The sequence below is a fragment of the Leopardus geoffroyi genome, chromosome E3 (assembly GCF_018350155.1).
Source record: "Leopardus geoffroyi isolate Oge1 chromosome E3, O.geoffroyi_Oge1_pat1.0, whole genome shotgun sequence".
Taxonomy (NCBI): Eukaryota; Metazoa; Chordata; class Mammalia; order Carnivora; family Felidae; genus Leopardus; species Leopardus geoffroyi.
In genome coordinates, this window is record NC_059340.1 from 1701466 (window position 1) to 1720446 (window position 18981).

The window sequence follows — 18981 nt, forward strand, 5'->3', positions numbered from 1 at the left end:
CTCCCAAAATTTCGTTACGGTATTAGCTTGAATATGTTTTTAGTTTCCACAGGGTCCACTGGAAAGGCAAAATACTCTGCTTCTAGGCTACCCTACCAGCACCCTGTGAGCTCCCATAGCCAGCGATCATCGTCCGGTAACACAGGTCTCGCTCCCTCCTGAACCTCGTCCTCCAGGCTCCCACCCCCACCGGGGACCGAGCGCCCTAGGGTCTGCACCGCGCTCGGGAGGGTCTGCATCGTACCCAGCGTCTACACCACGCCCCCTAGGGTCCGCACCTCCCCCACCTCTGATCTGCCCAGTGCTCTAAGGGTCGGCACCTCTTCCCCGGTCCCGCCCCATCCCCGGAACAGCACCCCGCGCAAGAAATGGGGTGGGGAGGAGCCCTGAGGAAGTGGGCGGGATTTTCCCGTCCTAATTGACTACAACCAAAAGTAAAATGAAAAAAGGTTAAAACCAAGCCTGCAGCCCGCTTCAGAGCGCTGGACTGCACCCTGGGGGACTGATGGAGATTGTGGGGTTCCCTGTCTACCCAGGCTCTCCCTCAGCTCCACCCTCGGGATTTAATCCGGGTTATAGTCCATACACTCTTATTAAGGGATGAGCACCCCTGCAGGAAATGGCTTTTTTTTCTTAAATGTTTATTTTTGAGAGAGAGAGAGAGAGAGAGAGAGAGAGACAGAGCATGAGCGAGGGGAGGGGCAGAAAGAGAGAGAGACACGGAATCCCAAGCAGGATCCAGGCTCTGAGCTGTCAGCACAGAGCCCAACCCGGGGCTGGAACTTAAGAACCGGGAGATCTGACCTGAGCTGAAGTTGGATGCTTTAACCGACTGAGCCACCCAGGCGCCCCCCCCTTTTTTTTTTAATGACAAATAGCTTTGAAAAAAACAATTTTTATAGAAACAAACTTCAAAGCATGGAAATCCCTTAAATAAATACAATCTACATTGTTTTATAAAGCTGCATCAAGTTCCTAAAAGAGAGTAAAAGGAAATACAGCACTCCAGGTGGCTGCTTGCTTTGGCAATTCCAGTCTTAGGGACCTGGAATATTACAGCAAGGTGGATTTCCAGCAACAAAACAAGGACACCACCCCCTGCAAAATTCACATGAAATGTCTTCCCTAACTGCCCCCGGTTCCGGTTGCTTGAAAGTATTAATTTCCACATCATTCACCAGAAAGATGGAAATTAACCCCCAGGTCGAAATTTCAGATTTTCATTCGCATTCGCTACACTGTATAACCACAGCCTGGGTGGTGCCTTCTGGGAGCAACGGTGGAAACTCTGTTAACAGCCTGTTGAGTCCAGTGTTACATCAAGGTTTCTCCTTCCCACTGTCTTTTCATCCTTCCTCTGCACCTAAGATCACTTAGGGACTATTTTTTATCATATATCGTGACCAGTGAATACACTGTGGTTCAAAGAAAGGTCCCACCCTCGTCCTGACAGCCACGTCCCGGATCAAGCTCTGACCCCTCCAGCCACACTCCAGGAAAGAGCTCAGACCACACTTGCAGTGAACGAGGACCACAAATGGCAGCGGCAGCCCTCAGTCCTCCACAGGCCCCTTCGCTCTTTGGTACTGTGTGGCCAAGAGGTACACCTCTGAAGATTCCTTCCTGCTGGCTCTAGGCTTCACAGTCCTGGTGTTCTGGAACTGCTCGGCCAGTCTCTTCTGTAACCCAAGGCTTTGACTTCCAGCCCACGTTTTGCAGAGGAACGTTCCGCCGGGGTGCAGAACATCTGGAGCCACGTCCAGAAGGGACGAGCACAGGCTAATGAGCCTGTCGTGATCCAGGCTCCGGATCCCTGTGGCATTGGGGGCCATGTCACTCAGAATGACATCTGCTCTCCCGCCAGGAAGCAGCTCTCGGACTCTCTGGATGGTTCTGGGGTCAGTCACGTCCGCGGGGGACAGAAAAGTTGCCCCCTCCAGGGGGAATATGTGGAGAAGGTCTACCCCAAGCACAAAGCCCACAGGAGCACCGGGATCTAAGGAAGACAGAGTATGTTATTTATTTACAGCCTGGATCTTCCCTCAGAAATACAAATAGAAAAATAAAAGTAAAGAGTCAGGACCAACGTAAAGAGCGAACACGCCAAGAGGTGGACACGGGCCTTTCCCCACTTGTATCCATCCCAAACACACACATGGCAGGGGTGACAGTCCCCACTCTCCACACAAGGAAGCTAACTGAGGCCCAGAGAAGAGAAGTGCCTGTCCCGGGGCAGGCACCTGACCCCAACTCTGGCTTCACCTCCCTTCCAGAGGCCAGCTCTCTGTGAAAGGGTGATCTCCGAGTGGGCTTTCTGACAAACTGAACCAATGACACATGAGTGCATACAGCACCTCCGGATTAACTCAGCACTTCCGCTAGCTTAATCCAATTTCTTTTGATGCAGAAACTACTAGAAGCAAGCCGAGAAGTGGGGAAGACAAGGTACAGGAACCGATCCCTCGACCAGGTGTGAGTGGTACCAGCTGTGCAGTAGAGGCCATCGTCTCACCTGGAACAGGGCCTCGGGCCAGCACGACTGCTGTCCCCGGCCCCTCTCTGCGTCCCCGCCCCACGCTGAGGAGAGCCCTTCTCCCCAGTCCCCAGGGCATGAGGGGAGGGTGCTGTCACAGATCTGCTAATGCAGACCGCGTAGCAAAGGGGCTGTCCCACGGCGGTGGAACGTGGGTCTTACTTCTAGCTAAGGACTGGAAGTCCAACCATTTTGAAGAGTGCATTTTTCAAAGGAGAAAACTCTCATGTTCAGCCCTGGAAAGTAGGCCACCTCACACCTCACGGCCTGTACCTGACTCTCGTTAACATCCCAGGCGTCATAACCTCGGGAAGGGGCCACTAGAGGCAAATACTTTGGGTGCATCTGTACACCTTCTGGCAGGAAAAGAAACCGGACATTCTATCCACAGGCTTTGCTTTGGCCGCTGCTTCCTACGAGTCAAACCTGGCCGTGCTCCTCCTTCCCCTGAGGAGCAGTTATACAGGGACAGGAGCCATTAAAATCCGTTGTTAGTGACGAATGGATACAGAAATTGTGGTTTATATACACAATGGAACACTGTGTGGCAATGAGAAAGAATGAAATATGGCCTTCTGTAGCAACATGGATGGAACTGGAGAGTGTGATGCTAAGTGAAATAGGCCATACAGAGAAAGACAGATACCATATGTTTTCACTCTTATGTGGATCCTGAGAAACTTAACAGAAACCCATGGAGGAGGGGAAGGGGAAAAAAAAAAAAAAAAAAGAGGTTAGAGAGGGAGAGACCCAAAGCATAAGAGACTCTTAAAAACTGAGAACAAACTGAGGGTAGTTAGGGGGTGGGAAGGAGGGGAGGGTGGGTGATGGGTATTGAGGAGGGCACCTTTTGGGATGAGCACTGGGTGTTGTATGGAAACCACTTTGACAATAAATTTGACAGTAAAAAAAAAAAAAAAAGATGCACTTTTAAATAAATTACAAGGAACCACAACATCTTAGTTATCTCTAACTAAATAAACGTAAGATTAAAAATAAAATAAAATCTGTTGTTAGGTCTGTGGGCAGGCTCAGTGGTAGGAAAACGAACAGAGGTCTCGGACACAAATCCCTTCACTTAGGTGATATTTACTGAGTTAAAAAAAAAAAATTGTAACCTGTTCTAGGGCCCCTGGCGGCATCCCACACCCAGTAACGGGGCTGGTTCTTTGTCCTGAACCCAGGGAACAGCACTCCCAGACCGTGCATTCAAGAGCCCGCCAAACTCCTCCGAACCTCATTCTTCACTAGGAAAATGGGCACAAGGTCCGCACCCCAGGTGTCTGAGATTTCTGTGAGCCGGCGCATATGTCATGTAATGCCAGCGATTCTGGTCCATTCCTACTTTACGGCAGGAAACACAAAGGGTAGGGATGCTCACCACGCTAGGCTCAGCTCAGCTCGTGCAGCTAACAAAGGCCCCGAGGGCAACACCAGAGCCCAGCAGGAGGCTGGCTCAACAGCACGGGACATCATCACATGGCGGTCTACATGAGCGTTTACAAGGACACCAGGGCTTTCCACACTGAGGGTATTGGTTTCTCCCGACTGATCAGGGGAACCTTATTAACATAGAAACATTTTCTTTTTTTTTTTTTTTAACAAAATCTTAAAATATAAAATAGGTAAAAGCTGAGTCCCTCACGTTGAGCCAGAGGGGAGAACCTTGAGCAGCCCCCAGCAGGGCCTCCAGGAGACCCAGGGCTTCAAAGACCAGGACCTGGAAAACTCTGGGGTTGACTGACCTGTGCAGGCATGGGAAAATGTCAATAGATCAGTGAGTGGGGGGGAAAGAAGCCCTCCATTAAGGCTCCAAATCAGTAAGAAGAATGTGATTTACTATCGTTTCTGAAAAAGAAAACATACACGTGTAGTCACATGTGCAAAAACAACTTCGGGAAGGGGGCTCTCCGACACATTCACGCACACAGGGACGTGGTGACGTGAGGCACTTTTAGTCTCCGTCGTAGCTCTCCACCCGGTCTCCCGCTGTCAACACATCAAGTGTCCCTTTTTCCTCATCAGCCCCTACACCAGCCACTCCGAAGAATGTGTCATCACAAAGCGGCTTGGCCACCTCCCCTGGTGGTGGAGGGCAGCTGGCCCGTGCCCGCACACTCGGGGGTGGCCAGAGGCCCTACCTGCGCCCGCAGCGTTGACCCTCTGCACGGCCACCTGGCTCCACGCCCCGGGAGCCGCCCCACAGTCTAAGACCCGGAGGCCGGGCCGCAGGATCTGGTGCCTCTCGTTCACCTCCAAAAGCTTGAAGGCACTTCGGCACCGGTAACTCTCCACCTTCGCTGCCTTCACAAACGGGTCCCTCAAATGACGTGTCAGCCACAGGTGCTCAGCAGCGGTCCGACCCTTGTAGTGGCTCCCAGCGGTGTGAAACCTTTGCCGCTGAAGGGACGCACGTACCAGCTTCAAGGACCTGAGAAAGAAAAAGGGAGCAAACAGGTGGACATCACACAGATAGGCGGGGTCCCTGGTTCAACCCAAGTGTTTTTAGAGAAGGGCCCGGAGGCCCAAACGGGGAGGAAACTTGACAAGGCGACGCGGCCAGAAAACGGGTGTAATGGCCTGCACTGAGTCCCTCCCCAAAGAGGTGTGTTGAAGTGCTAACCCCAGAAACCTCAAAACAGAAGTGGTCTTTAAAGAGGTAAGTACAGGGGCGCCTGGGTGGCGCAGTCGGTTAAGCGTCCGACTTCAGCCAGGTCACGATCTCGCGGTCCGTGAGTTCGAGCCCCGCGTCGGGCTCTGGGCTGATGGCCCGGAGCCTGGAGCCTGTTTCCGATTCTGTGTCTCCCTCTCTCTCTGCCCCTCCCCCGTTCATGCTCTGTCTCTCTCTGTCCCAAAAATAAATAAACGTTGAAAAAAAAAAAAAAAAAAAAGAGGTAAGTACAAATGAGGCTATACAGGCGGGCCCCAACCCAACCCAACTGGCGTCTTCATCAGAGGCAGTTGGGACACAGGTGCGCGGGGAAAGACCACGTGAGGCCACGGGCAGAAGGCAGCCGTGTGCAGGTCGAGGAGAGAGGCCCCACGAGAAAACAGCCCTGCAGCACCGTGATCCGGGTCTGCGGCCTCAGCCTGTGTTTGTGTGGTCTACGCCTGGCCTGCGGCGGCGCAAGTGCGCGAACACCGCAGGAGAACTCCTTCTGGCGAAGAAGCGTGGGGCCCTCGGGAAAATTTTCTTCAGAAGGAAAACTCAAACGTCAACCAAAGCTTTTCCGGTTCTGCTTAACAGGCCTGATGATGTTGACAAAGCAATCTGCTTTCTTACCCGGGACAACTTGTCCCCGGGCTCTGCGGGACTGGGAGAAGCCCCCCGGGGACAGACCCCGCCTTCCTCGACGCCTCGGCACAGCGGCCAACACAGGGCCGCCAGGCCCATCTCCTAACAACTGCACTCAGCCTGAAGAACGAGTCAGGGTCTGAACGGTTTGCCGCGGGCCGGGAGCTCTCCGCACCCCCCTCACTCAACTCTCAGAACAACCCTACAAAGTAAGTTCTGCATCCGTGTTCCTCAAGGGAAGACCCGGACATCTTCACCAGGGCGCACGGCCAAAGGCCCTTCAACCACCCAAGCGTGCAGTCAAGATCCGGACACAGTAACTCGGTGATGGCTGCCTTCGCAAAGCCCCCCGGGGTCTCTCGGAAGGAGCACAGAGCCATCCTGGGCACCAGAACCAACGGGGCCGGTTGGGGGAAGGCCGGAAACGGGTCACACAGGCCCTGTCCTCCAGCGCCGGCCCACACCTAGATTCGGCCACACGGGCCACTGGTGCCTCTCCAGTGCCGTGCCACAGCCGTCAGGCCTGCCCCCGCAGCGCCCCTCCCCTGCGCCCTCCAGCTGCAGCACCCCTTCACCTGCGCCCTACGCTCTCCGCCCGCCCGCCGCTCCTCGGAAGCCGTCCGGACTACTGACTTCGGGCCGGAAGTCCTCCCCTAGGCGCTTCGCCTGGAATGACCGCGTCTCTGCGCCCCTTCCCCGCGGAAGAACCTGGGACGCGCCCCCGGCCCCTCCTCCTCCCGCACGCATGCAGCAGGCGCCCCCATAAACGCCGACTGAGCGCACGAGCTCGCCCGGCACCTAGCTCACAGCCCCACTCACCGAGCCATGGGCGCCGATCCGCTCCTGTCCCCCGCGCCGGAAGTGCCGGCCTCGCTTCCGGCCCGAGGCCACGCCCTCCCCGCCCCCGGCTTCCGCGGCTCCCTTGTTCAGAAAGCGCGCGCGATCCCGGGTCTGAGGACAGGGACCGGGGAGTCCGGGAGCGGAACCCGGGTCAGGTGAGCAGGGGAGAGGGGAGGGGGCCGGGGAGCGGAGCCCGGGTCCTGCGAGCGGGGGGGTGGGGGGGGACCAGGGACGGGGTCGGTGGGGGGGAGCCGGGGCGGGGAGAGAGGGGTGCGGGACCAGGGGGTGGGGGGGCCAGGTGAGCAGAGGTCGGAGGAGAGGGATCCGGGACCAGGGCCTGAGACTGGTGTTCTGTGGATACGATCTTTCAAAACCCTGGTGAGGGACCTCGGTGTACCGACCACTTGACTCGGAGACCACATGCCCGGGCCTGTTGCAGCCTCCCAGCCGCTGACGTTCGGAGGGGCCCTCTGAGGACCCTGTAATTGTGGTCCCAAGCCGCTTGCTCCAGGACCCAGGGGACAACTGAACTTCAAAAGCCCGTTAGACCCAGATTGGGGTCTTCCCCAAGTTTGACCTTGGGTCAGACTGAGCCTCTTGGAGCTGCAGTTTCTTGATCTGAAAATGGAGAAAGCAAGTCTTAGCTCACAAAGTTCTTGGGTCTACTAAATAGAATGACTTTTTAAAAGAGGTATACAGCCAGTGCTTAAGTGATAGCTGACACTCTTGGTATCTTCCTCACCACCACAAGTCACTCAAGAAGCCAGGGCTCTGGGCATGAACCAGTCAGCATCACGACAGAGGACACAGGCAGACAGGTAGGCTCGGCCACAGAGACCCACTTTGGCCAGACCTACCCCCAAAACCAGGACCCAGCTGTAGCTCCCTTTTCTCAGACATTGTGACTTCCCACGAGGATCCCTGCTCCAGGATCCTGCTTCTCATCCGCTGTGGTCCCCAGGGTAAGAGACTTGTGAACGGTGGCCCCAGGCTGGGATAGGGATGGACGCACAGAGGGTCCTGGTCCTCCTCCATGTGTCCAGCAGCAACCCAGGCATCACCCTTGGAGTTTTCCTCTGGACCACGCACACCCGTTCAAGCGGGAGGGGCCCTTGTGGCTCCAGTGCCAGAGCCCAGAGCAGCAACAGTTGTGAGCGGATTATGAACTGTCGCAGGAGGGAGGACCAGCCAGCCCTCGCTGGGTAGGCTCTCTGCCAGGAGCCAGGAGCTTCTTGGGACTCTATAGCTCTGCGGTGAAGTGTGGAAGGCATATCCCAGCAGGCCAGAAGAAGGCCCCACTGATGAAAAGGCCAAGGCCAAAAGCCTGACCCGAGAACCATCGGCTAACCCGCCTGGTTGTGTTGGGGCCACAGGGGGTGGACTGCCCACGGGCTGGACACAGGGGCAAAAACAGCCCTGTGCTGAGGAGGGGGAAGGGTTGACATGGCCCTTTCCTAACCTGCTCCATCAGCCCTGGCAATCCCAAGGCCTGGACACGGGTGCCACTGGATTCGGAGGGCCAGGCCTCTCTCTTTCTACTCTGGAAGCTCATTTGTTCGGTTTCCATCTGGCATGAGGCGAGCCTCTCGTGGCAGGGCTGGGAGGTTACCACCAGGCAGATTCCCCCCTGCCTTCCACAGCACATTCCCATCTCACCGGGCCCCTGGCCTCATCCACACTCCGCGTGCACCCAGGTCAAGCTGACCCAGCCTTCTTGCCTTCCTCAAGGGGTCCCCGGGGGACCATGGGCGCCTCCAGGCTCTACACATTGGTGCTGGTGCTGCAGCCTCCGCGAGTTCTCCTGGGCATGAAGAAACGAGGCTTCGGGGCCGGCCGGTGGAATGGCTTCGGAGGCAAAGTTCAAGGAGGAGAGAGCATCGAGGACGGGGCCAAGAGGTGAGGGAGGGGTGGGCCTGACCACAGAACCAGCTCCCAAGGGTGACAGCCTACAGCTCCTTATGGAGCTCTTGGGTCTCCGTTTCTTCATCCCAAAAACGGGAATAACGATGACCCTTCCTGCCTGTCGGGAGTGTGGAGATTGAGGATGTAACCACACAGGATTTGGACCAGTGGGGAGTGCCCAGGGCACGTGAGCTGTCGCGGGGGGCGCGGGAGTGGCTTTCAGGACACATTTGGGAAGCCGCTGTGGCGTGGGGACTTCTGGCTGGTCCGTCGTTTGCTTTCCTCGTGCGTTCAGGGAGCTGATGACCAGCTCTTCTGTCTGAGCCTGTTCACACACAGTCTCCGTTAGTCCTTGGCACAGCCTGCCTCACGCGGGCAGGAACCAGAGCCCAGAGCGGTTGACGGCTTGTCTGAGATCACACAGCTCTCCGACATCAGTCCCCTTGCCCTTCCTTGTCCTCACGTGTGGAACAAACGAGACTGTGTGTGCAAACATCACAAAGCGCTCCACAAACCTTCGCTACTACTGATGGCATTCTGAAGGAAGTCAGCAACCTTAATTAAGGCCGCTTTCCCCGGGGAAGAGACCAGATCCCCACATGCATACTAATGAGGCTTCTGGAAAGGAAGTCAGCTGCAGGCTCCGCAGCCCGATGGTTCTCAAGTTTGGAGTGTTTTAAACATCACAACCCACATAAGAGATGTTTACGTTCTGATGCAACAATGCTCTTACCACACGAAAGTACGCGCTCACGTAGTCCCGCTAACATAGTTCCTATCCTTTGGGTTTTTTTAATTGCTGGTCACAGTCCACCAAGTTGACTTCATGGTGCACGACTGGGCCAAGTCCTGGGTTTGAACGGCCGCAGGTGTGATGTCCCTGGCGTGCACCTCCCCCTCCTAGGCATGGGACCCGGCGTGCTGCCGCCTGTGGTCATTTGCTTGGGCAAGCGCTAGGCAGTGTGGCCAGGCTGTCCTGACAGCACACGGCGGGGGCACAGGCTGGTCTGCTGAGACTCGGGTCCCCTGAGCCTCGCTACCCATGGAACCTGGACAGAAACAGGTGGAAGCCAGCAGCCCCCCCCCCCCCCAAGTCGAGCTCAATGTCAGGACACAGGGAACAGGTCCCGACCTCCCCCCCTGCAGGGCTCCGATCTAGTCCGGCTGCCAGGTTCACAGGGATGTGTGCAGAGAGGTCTAGCAGGCACCCAGCGGTGCGGGGCATCCAGAATAAAGAGTGAGGGCAGATGACTGGGCACAAAGGAGAACTCCCAAAGGACTCGGTGTCCGGTCTGGTCCGAGCAGGTGGAAGGCAGGAACGAGGCATCCGAAGAAGCACCGAGGGCCAGAGGGCGGGGCTGTGCAGAGGCGTGTGGCGGGACTGCGAGGGGCTTCCCTTCAGCCCCCTGCCGTCCTGGTGGTCAGGAGCCTCCGGGCCCCCGATTTCTTAGGACCTTTCCTTCTCGTCCTCTCGCTGTTAGCATTTCCTGAATGAGACACACCCGTGAGAAACCAGCAGTCACTCCAGAGCCTCAGTACTGAGTGTGACGGCTGCCTTCCCACAGAGCAGGCTGGAGGTCGGGCATGCTGGAGGCATGTGGTCTCTATCCCCCGGATACAACTAGCACCCATCCGGGTCTGCCTCCCTCTGCCGCCGCATCCAGACCACCCCTCCCCACCTGGACAGGTGCTCTGCCTCCTACCTGGCCTCCCTGCTCTGCCCTTGCCCCCCTGGGTCCATTCTCCACTCAGCCCCCGGGCAACCTTCCCGAAACCGCATCAGGGTCTCTCTCGTTCATGTGTGAAGTCCCTTTATTTATTTGTTTCCTTTTACTTACTTTAGAGAGAGCGCAAGCAGGGGAAGGGCACAGGGAGAGAGAGAATCCCAAGTGGGCTCCACGCTCCACACGGAGCCAGACTCGGGGCTCGAACCCACAACCGTGAGATTGTGACCTGAGCCAAAATCCACGAACTGAGCCTCCCAGGCGCCCCGTGAAGTCCCTGTAATAGCACCCAGTGCTGTTAAACTGAACCTCCGGTTTCACCCGTGGAGCCCCCTCGTGGCCCAGCTTCACGCCGCTCCAGCCGCTGCCCCTCACCCTCCCAGCTGTCGCCCACCCCACTGTTCCTGGCTCCTCACCTGGCCGACCCCCCACAAAGTCTCCGTGAGCCCAGGACTGGAGACGTCGCACACACTTGTCCCGAAGTCCACGTGGACCCGTCTTCACCAGGGGACGTTTAAGGGATGGGCCCATCGTGTGGCCAGCACGTGGCCCAAAACATGGAAAGGGCCGCCTGCACGCTGGCCTCCTCACGGCTGAGGACTCGGCCTGTTCTAAAGCATCACGTAAGCGTGGCCACACGGGTGCGCCCTCTGGTGTCTGCCCCCCACTCAGGTCTTTTGCCCTTGTTTTTAAACGGGGCTGCCTGTCTTAGATTTGCAGTTCCTTATACATTTGACGTCTTTATTGATTTTCTGCTTGAAGTGTCCAGCCAGGACGGTGGATTCATCCACTTCTCCGTGCGGTTCCATTCATTTTTGCCTCCCGTAGCTTGACTATCATCAGGTGCATACGTATTAAGCATCCTATCGAGGAGAAGTGGTCCCTCCCGCAGGACGGAACCCCCTTTATTCCTGCCGAACTTGCTGCTTTGAAGTCAGCTCTAAAACCCGTACAGATACTCCTTTCTTCCTTTGACTAGTGTTAGCCTGGTGTGTTTCTCACCGTTTACTTTCAATCTGCGTTTTTTCATCTTTATCATTGCATACTTTGTGCTTTTAATCTTTCTGTGCAACGTGGGCTCCGTGCGGACAGCACCGGCTGGTCTCGTCTTCAGATCCACTCTGACGATCTTTCTTTCGCCGGAGCCCGTGGACCGCTGACGTCCCAAGCGGTGGCTGGTACATAGATGGGTTAATATCCACCAGATTCGGTAGTTTTCTGTTTGTCACCCTTGTCCTCTGTTCCTGGCTTTGTCTTCCACCCCTTTTCTCCATTCTACGGTTTTAATTGGACACTTAAAGGATTCCATTTTCTCCCCTTTTCAGAAGGTCAGCTATACTTAATGTTTAGTGCACACCTCAAAGTTTGCAATACGCATTTGCACTTTCAGATAACACTGCCCCCCGCCCCATGGGTGGTCTGAGGGCCTCTTGACAACTATCCTGATTCCAACACCCAACCCTGGGTGCTCACTGTTCACCTTACACACATGCACGCACACATGAGGCACACCAACGCGGACACGTCATCGCCAATAACCTCAAACAAACCCTTACCCACTCAATCGATCAAGCATAAAAACCAGAATGGTTTTATCTTGCCTTGGCTCACTCCTTCAGTCCTCTCGCTTTCTTCGTGCAGATCCAAGGTTCCGCCATTGCCCTTTTCTCCAAAGACCTCGCTTTCGTGTTTGTTAGGAGGCTGGTAATGGGGCCCCTCAATTATTGTTGGAGGAAGTATTTCCCCTTCCTCTTGATGGGAAGTAAAAGTACAGAATCCTAGGTTGGTGTGTTTTCTGTCAACACTAAGTATTTCACGCCCTCTCTCTCTGCTCGCTCGGTTTCTGGGGAGTCACATTTGACTCTCATCCTGGTTCCTCTGTGGCCAAGTGCTTTTCCTTTTCTTTGATTTATTACACTCTGAAAGAAACGTGCCTGCAGGTAGTTTTCTGGTGTCTGTCTCGCTTGGAGTCCTCGGAGCTCCCGGGATCTGTGGTTCGGCGTCTGACATCAGTTTGGGGAAATTCCCAGTGACTACCGGAGTCACTGCTGTTCTCCTGCCGGTGTTCCCGTCGCACGGGGGCCACACCTTTCCTGGCTGTCCCACACCCGACATTCTGTTCTGTGTTGTCCCATCTTTGTTCTCTTTGCTGTTCGGTCCTCAGGCCCAGTGGGCTGCAGTGTCCTGGAGTTCGCGGGTCCCCCTCGGCCACGCCCAGTCTGCTACTGTGTCCTCCCTGGGGCTTGTCTTTTCATTCGTGATGACGTTTCTTTGAGTAGAAGTTTCATTTTAGTGCGATCTTTGCCTATCCCAGGCTGGAGACCTTCTCCTAAGTTTTTCTTCTGGAACCTTCAGGAGTGTTAGATCTTCATCTGGAATGGAGTTTGGGGTAAGATGCAGGGCAGAGGGTCGAGACTCATCCGTCAGGACATCCATCTGACACAGCATTACTGAAGAGACCACGTTTTCCACCGTGCTGCAGTCCCCTGTCGTAATCGCAGGGCAGATATGACATGGCCTGACCTCCGTTTCCTGTCGCGCTGTCCCCAGTGCCACACGAAGGGCACCTGGGGGTCTGGGGGCCCTCAGAGTCAGGTTTGGGCCGTAGGCGGGTGCAGGTCCCATCTCTGGACCCCAGCAAGGCCCCAGGACACGGTGTTCAGAGCGCCCCAGAGGAGCAGCGGCCGAAACAGAGCCCCAGGACCGCGGGGCCCCCGCGCCCACCCAGACGCTCGGCCGCTGCTGTCTTGTGTAACGCATTCCTCATTCTGCTCTCTGCCATCTGGGGAGCTGAGTGTCACACACACGATCCGACACTAGCAAAACCAAGGCTGTCGTCCCCGCTAATTACCCCAGCCCGTGAAGTGAGGTTATCGATACTTCGTGCACTGCTGTGTATTCAGGGAAGACAAACCAAAACTAGCCAAAACATCAACTACCAGGTGAAGTTTTTAAAACCCAGACCCACCGGCCTGCTGCCAGAGCAGTGGGGGAGGCCCGGCGGATGCCAGAGCCTTTAGCTGGGGAAGCCACCTGCACCCCCCAAGTGAAGACATTCATTTTTTTAGGTCAAGTCTAATTTTAAGCACGTCCCTGAACAAATTCCAGCTTTCAGAACCTCAGTCAGCCTCGTCCACAGCAGCAGCAAATGGGCGTGATTCCCCTGCAGGCCTTACCGGGAGCTCAGGGTGGACTTCCCGCTGAGGAAGGCGTCTGCTCACATCAGACCGTTCGGACCCAGCGTGTATGTGTTTAACGAGCAAAGTGGTTTCCCTGGCTTCGTACAGGCACGGGAGGTACTTACGTATCGTGTTCCTAACATAACTTGGAGCGCAAAGCCAAAAACACTTGTCCCTACTTAGAACTATAAATGGTCAGGTGTAACGAGAACGCTTACAGAAACGAATACATCCAGAGCAGTAGGGAAGCCAGGCTCTAAGGGAGCAAAAGACCGAGTTCCCTGGCCGCTGCAGCGAGCAGCCAGGGGTTCCCCGGGGTCCGGAGCACAGTGCTTCCAGAAGACGCCGAGGGAACCAGAAGTGGGGGGCTGGGGGGGGGAGGGCGGAGCCGTTGGCCAGGGCCAAACAGGAGAGGTATGGGGCGCGCACGCGGAGACGCCCACCACGGGGTCTCGCGCTGGACGCACGGACAGCAGTTCCTACTCCGCCACCCACACCGGGTGGGAAACTGCTGGAACTCCTCGAGGGGCGGGGCGCCACGCCGGCCTTGCATGGGAAGCGCGGGTCCAAGCGCGTGACGCATCTGCACTCGTGTAAACGGCTGTGTGAAGAAGGCCCGGAAGAAACACACTGAGGCGGCAGTGAGGGTTCTCTCTGCTGACACGTCCACCCGGGGTCTGCCAGGTTGTCCGTGGCGAACGTGACACTTAAGCAGTGAATACTTTGAAACAGAAGCGGCGTCGGGTTCTGCTGGTGGCCGGGCACAGTGCTCGGCTGGGGAGGGGGTCCCCAGGAGGAGACGACGCGGCCAGACGGGCCCCAGGCTCCTGTTCCCCCCACCTCCCCCCCACCCCCGGGCGGCTGCAGGGAAGCTGGCCAGAGGGTTGGGGGCGTCTCCTCGGTGGAACAGACATTCGAGGCAGGCCCTCGCGAAGGAGGCCGTGTACAGCAGTTTGCTCCTGTGCCCTCCGAGCACGCGTGTGAGGAAGGGTGGCTCCCGGTTCAGGGCCCGGGTTCCCACGGCCCACAAAGCGGTACTCACGTGGCTGTTGCCCCCACCCCCCAGCAAACCCCCGGGAGAGAGCTGGAGCTGAAGGACCGGGTGGGAGGTTCCCAGCTCGCCTGCGACCCCCGAACAGCTGAGCCCGGCCGGGCCTGGGCTGCGCCGTGGCTCGCAAGGTGTCGCACCGGTCGGCCTGTGCGCCCTGAACCAGACTCTGAACAGAATCGGCTTTGATGAACAGGCCCCCAGATAACCAAGTTCCTGCCAGGTGGGGAACTGCTCACGTGGGCTCCCTTGGCCCACAGGCGGGCGTGCCCCCGCCGGCGCCTTGCTGTGACCGTCGCCCGCTTTGCCCGCAGGGAGCTGCGGGAGGAGTGCAGTCTGACCGCGGACACACTCCACAAGGTGGGCCGGATCGTGTTCGAGTTCGTGGGTGAGCCGGAGCTGATGGACGTGCACATCTTCCGCACAGACAGTGTCCGGGGGACGCCTGCGGAGAGCGACGGTGAGTCTCGGGGCCTCCCCTTCTCCCTTCCCTCGGTCTCCCGGGGCAGGCGCTGCGCCAGCCCCTCGCGTCAGCCCCGTTCCTCCTCCTTCTTGCGCGTAGTGACACCGGGACACGGCCCGAGGGTTGAACTAGGAGCCTGTCGAGCTCCTCACACGACACCGCCTGGCAGTTTCTCACCAAAAGTCAGTTTAGCCCCCAGCTGAACACCGTGTCCCCCCCTTGCACCACCACAGAAATGCGGCCCCGGTGGTTCCAGCTGGACCAGATACCCTTCGGTGACATGTGGCCCGATGACAGCTACTGGTTTCCCCTCCTGCTTCAGAACAAGAAATTCCACGGGTATTTCAAGTTCCAGGGCCCCAACACCATCCTGGACTACACGCTCCGCGAGGTGGACGAGGTGTAGACGCAGAACCACTCTGGCCCCGCAGGCCGCAGAATCCGCTGCGAACCCACAGTGCCGTCCGTCTGTTCACCTGCTCTCGGAGCCCCGGGGCGGGGCGGGGGGTTCCGGGTGGGGTGAGGCGGAGAGAAGAAAACTCTTACCTTTTCACATTCTTCGCGGGCCCGCGCACACCAGACCAGGCCCGTCCTCAGGAAGCTGCCTGCCAGCCCGCTGCCTATGGCCCGCACACTGGGCCCAGAGGGCGGGCCGGGCACCGCAGTCTTGTCAGGACCATAGAGTGGGTTAGAGGGTGTGGCGTCCTTGCCCCCCGCCCCTCCTTCAAGGGCAAACCGAACAGGCGAGGCCCAGGCCTAAAACCCTGGTCTGATGCATCAGAAGCCATCACCTCCCTCACCCCAAGGGACTGGCTGTTCCTGTCCAGACTTCTGACCACCAGGAAGGAGGGAGGCAGCACTCGCTTATCCAGAGAACCCCCTTCACCCAAGTTTTATAAATGGGTCTGATCGCAGTTGTTCTTGTGTTTATGGATAAAGCTCTCAGAATGCAAACCGTGTGTGAACGATTCCAGTTTATTGGCGTAGTAAGTGATGCCTACAGCCTCGTAAAGTGCTCCATACACAGAACTGCATCACGAAGAGAAGAAGGGTCTCGAATGCCGACAAAACCAGCCGACCTCAACCTGTGCAGAGTCCCGCACGTGCCCGGATCTGACGCCGCGAGCAAGCTGGGCCCGGGCTGGAGGGACCTGGCGAAGGCACACACCGGGGCCGGGCTCCATTCCGGCCTTGCAGAGTCGGGATCGGGCTCTGTCCCCGTGGCACCGGGACATCGCAGACCGTGGGAGACAAGGCAAGGCTGTGGTCTCCCTCCCGCAGTCCCAGCCTGGAGACTAGGGCCACGGAGGCAAGCTGGGACGCCCCTGAGCTCCCTGACCCAGAGCTGCTGGCAGCCTGGCCCTCCCTAGAGCGGCCCTGGCCCTGGGCCCAGAGGGAGGCTTTGTGGGGGGCAAAAGGTGGCCCCTGCTGTCCCCAGCTAACAAGCACAGGAAGGACGTGACCCCCACGCACACAGCCCAGCAAGTGTCTCCCATCTGCCAGCCTCCTTGCAGGGGCTGGGGAGGGAGGGGATGCACAAGAAAGCGCCCTCTGGGTAAGCCTCGAAAACCCTGGCCGGAACTCCAGCCAAGAAGGGCTCCTGGCTCCTCCCACCGCACGGAGAGGCCGCCAGGAACATGGAGTCTCAGGAAAAGTCCTCTTGAGAAAGCACAAGTGAAGTCTTTGGTGCTGGAATTCTCCTCAGTGACCCGGGAGAGGCGGGCCTCCGCGTGCCCTGGGAGACCCTCTCCGTGCCGGCCCTCCCACCTTCCGTGCTGCTGCCCACCATGAGCCCCCAGCCCCCACTGCGTGCGTGGTGGGGTCTGCTCTGGGTGTCTTCCCAGCTCGCCAGTGTCCTGTGGTCGCCTGTCCCTCACCACCCACAGGCAGGCCGTGGCGCGCGGGCAGCAGCTGACAGGGAACGGGAGGCTCGGAGGTCAGCCCTACGGCTCAAGTGTACACAGCGCCCGTGGGGCAGCCCTGTGGGGCAGCGCACATCCACTCAGTGCCCGAGAACCAGCTTCTCCGAAGGGGAGCAGAACGCACGCACGGCCCCGTGATCGAACGGGCCCCCGCTTGCTGGGCTCTGGGGGTACGCTGCCCCTTATCAGCCAAGGAAGGCATGTGCCGCAGTCCCAGGGCCTCGGGCTGCGTGGGGTGCGGCTGGCCTTCTCCCCACACAGGAGGACCCACGCGTGGGGTGACGCAGGTGTCTGGCTGGGCCTAAAAGATACTTCCCTGACCCCCGCCCCGGGCAGTGATGTGCAAGAGCGCCCCAGACGGGTGCGGGAGTCCCGCGTGCTGTGCGGGGACACACAGGTGGGAAGTCCCACCTGCCTTCAGATCCAGAGAAAGCCCCCTGGAGCACAGGCATCTGCACCCCGGGAAGGCGAGACCCTCAGGACTCCTGGCGTGCAGTCGGACCCTCCCACAACACGGATCCGCCGACACCGCTCGGGCCAGGGGGCAGGGAGCTCAAAGCGTCCCCGGCCTGGGAGGAAGGCGCCCTGCCGGTGTTTACACAAGAGGGATTCAGAGCAGGAAGCGCTCGGAGGCCCCAGGCGCACACTGACCCCAGAGTTCCCAGAACAGATCCCCTCCGGGCCTGCCTGGAATGAGGAGGGAGGCTCGGAGTGCCTCCCAAAATGGGGCGGGGGGTGGTCAGCCACAGCCACAGACCCCCCACCCCCTTCCAGACACCAGCTGGAACACGGCCCTGCCCGCCCTCCCCTTCCAGCCTCCACACTCAAGCTGCCGCAAGCCGCCGCCTCCAAAGACAGGGGCCTGCAAGCAACCGTGAGGACACAGCTGGTGCTGCACGGCGACAGACCACAGAAGCACCGCTTCACCTTTGTCCCCGACACAGCAGACCACGGGCACATGACAGGGAGGGACACAGGACACTTTACCCAGACCCAGTCCAGACCAGGGCCCCATGGTACCGACCCACGCCTGCCTCCTGGAGGTGAACACCGTCTGTGCACCCAGCGACCCCCACCCCCCTCCCCGGGGCCCCGCCGTACCCACACCCGTCCGGAGTGCCCGCCGGCCTTAGGTCACAGTCCACCCTCACTGACCAGTTCATCAGATACGGCCACCTCGTGTCCAACACGGGGGTTCCAACCTCCCCGTCCCTGGTCATCTGACCCAGACCCTCCCGACTCCCCAAAACTCATGGGTGCCCCCTGCACATGCCCCCAGGCACCTGCTAGGTGGAAGCCATCCTCGCCACCCTGACCTCCTGGAATCAGAGAAGACCTTTCCAGGGAACCTTAACTCTTGACCGCCAGGCTCAGGCACAGTGCAGTGTCGGGCGGGGCCCAGGACAGCTGAGCAGACCCCCATGGCCTCTGGCCCTCGTGGATGCTCAGAGGCCTGGGGTCACATCCTCAGCCCCACTCCCAACGAGCGGAGCACCCAAACCCCGGCCCCACTGGGCCTGGGGGTCAGTCAGACACCGGGGACCCCGCGGGGGGTGGGGGGCAGCCACTATCTGGAGGGAATTAAACAGGAACACGCCATTTGGAAAGAGGTTTTAGTGAGGCCGCCCGGAGCTCCCGCCCCAGGCGTCTGGCACTAGCGAGGAGACACGCCGTCCTGCGGGAGCCTCGGTGGAGTCGGGGAGCCGCTGGGTCCAGCGAAGAGGCAGTTTAGTTTGGGCTTCAGGTCGTTCCACACCTTGCTCATCTGGAGAAGAGGGAGTGTCCCAGGTTGAGACAGGCCACGAGCCGGCGACACGCCCCAGTGTGTCCGTTCCCCGCAAAACCCCTAGAAGCCCGACACAGCCCACCTGGAGACCCGGGTCACTGCCCCCGGCGCCACAGGCCCCTCCGCTGCCTGCTCTCATCCCCTTCCGCCTCGGATGGCTTGGCGTAAGGGGAATCCGAAGTCCACCACGACAAGCTGTCCAGGTGTTTCCGGCACGACTGGTTCTAGACCAGACGGAGCTGCCCACGGAGACGCTCATTCACAAATGCCCCCGGCCGGACTGACAACC

At 58.5% G+C, this 18981-nt stretch overlaps 3 protein-coding genes across 10 annotated transcripts in view; 1 reads left to right on the forward strand and 2 right to left on the reverse strand.

Annotated features, from left to right (window-relative positions):
- Window positions 1-879: 879 nt before the first annotated feature.
- Window positions 880-6751, reverse strand: MRM2 (mitochondrial rRNA methyltransferase 2). Of its 2 annotated transcripts, none has more exons than XM_045462024.1 (3): window positions 6648-6751; window positions 4675-4964; window positions 880-1996 (listed from the first exon to the last, which is right to left on the reverse strand). In XM_045462024.1, the coding sequence occupies exons 1-3, from the start codon at window positions 6653-6655 to the stop codon at window positions 1554-1556; spliced, it is 741 nt and encodes a 246-aa protein (XP_045317980.1). In that variant the 5' UTR covers window positions 6656-6751; the 3' UTR covers window positions 880-1553. The 2 variants fall into 2 exon arrangements, with proteins under 2 accessions (XP_045317980.1, XP_045317979.1); XM_045462023.1 differs by lacking the exon at window positions 6648-6751 and adding an exon at window positions 6537-6628.
- Window positions 6715-15938, forward strand: NUDT1 (nudix hydrolase 1). Its single transcript, XM_045462025.1, has 4 exons — window positions 6715-6823; window positions 8397-8564; window positions 14836-14981; window positions 15218-15938. Exons 2-4 carry the CDS (start codon window positions 8413-8415, stop codon window positions 15388-15390), a joined length of 471 nt encoding a protein of 156 aa, XP_045317981.1. The 5' UTR covers window positions 6715-6823; window positions 8397-8412; the 3' UTR covers window positions 15391-15938.
- Window positions 15939-18505: 2567 nt separating this feature from the next.
- The window catches only part of SNX8 (sorting nexin 8), a 68902-nt gene continuing 68426 nt past the window's right edge, over window positions 18506-18981 (reverse strand). For all 7 annotated transcript variants that reach the window (XM_045462021.1, XM_045462017.1, XM_045462018.1 and 4 more), the window contains exon 11: window positions 18506-18671. In XM_045462021.1, the coding sequence (XP_045317977.1) occupies window positions 18561-18671 (111 nt within the window). In that variant the 3' untranslated portion in view covers window positions 18506-18560. The remainder of the gene's footprint in view (window positions 18672-18981) is intronic.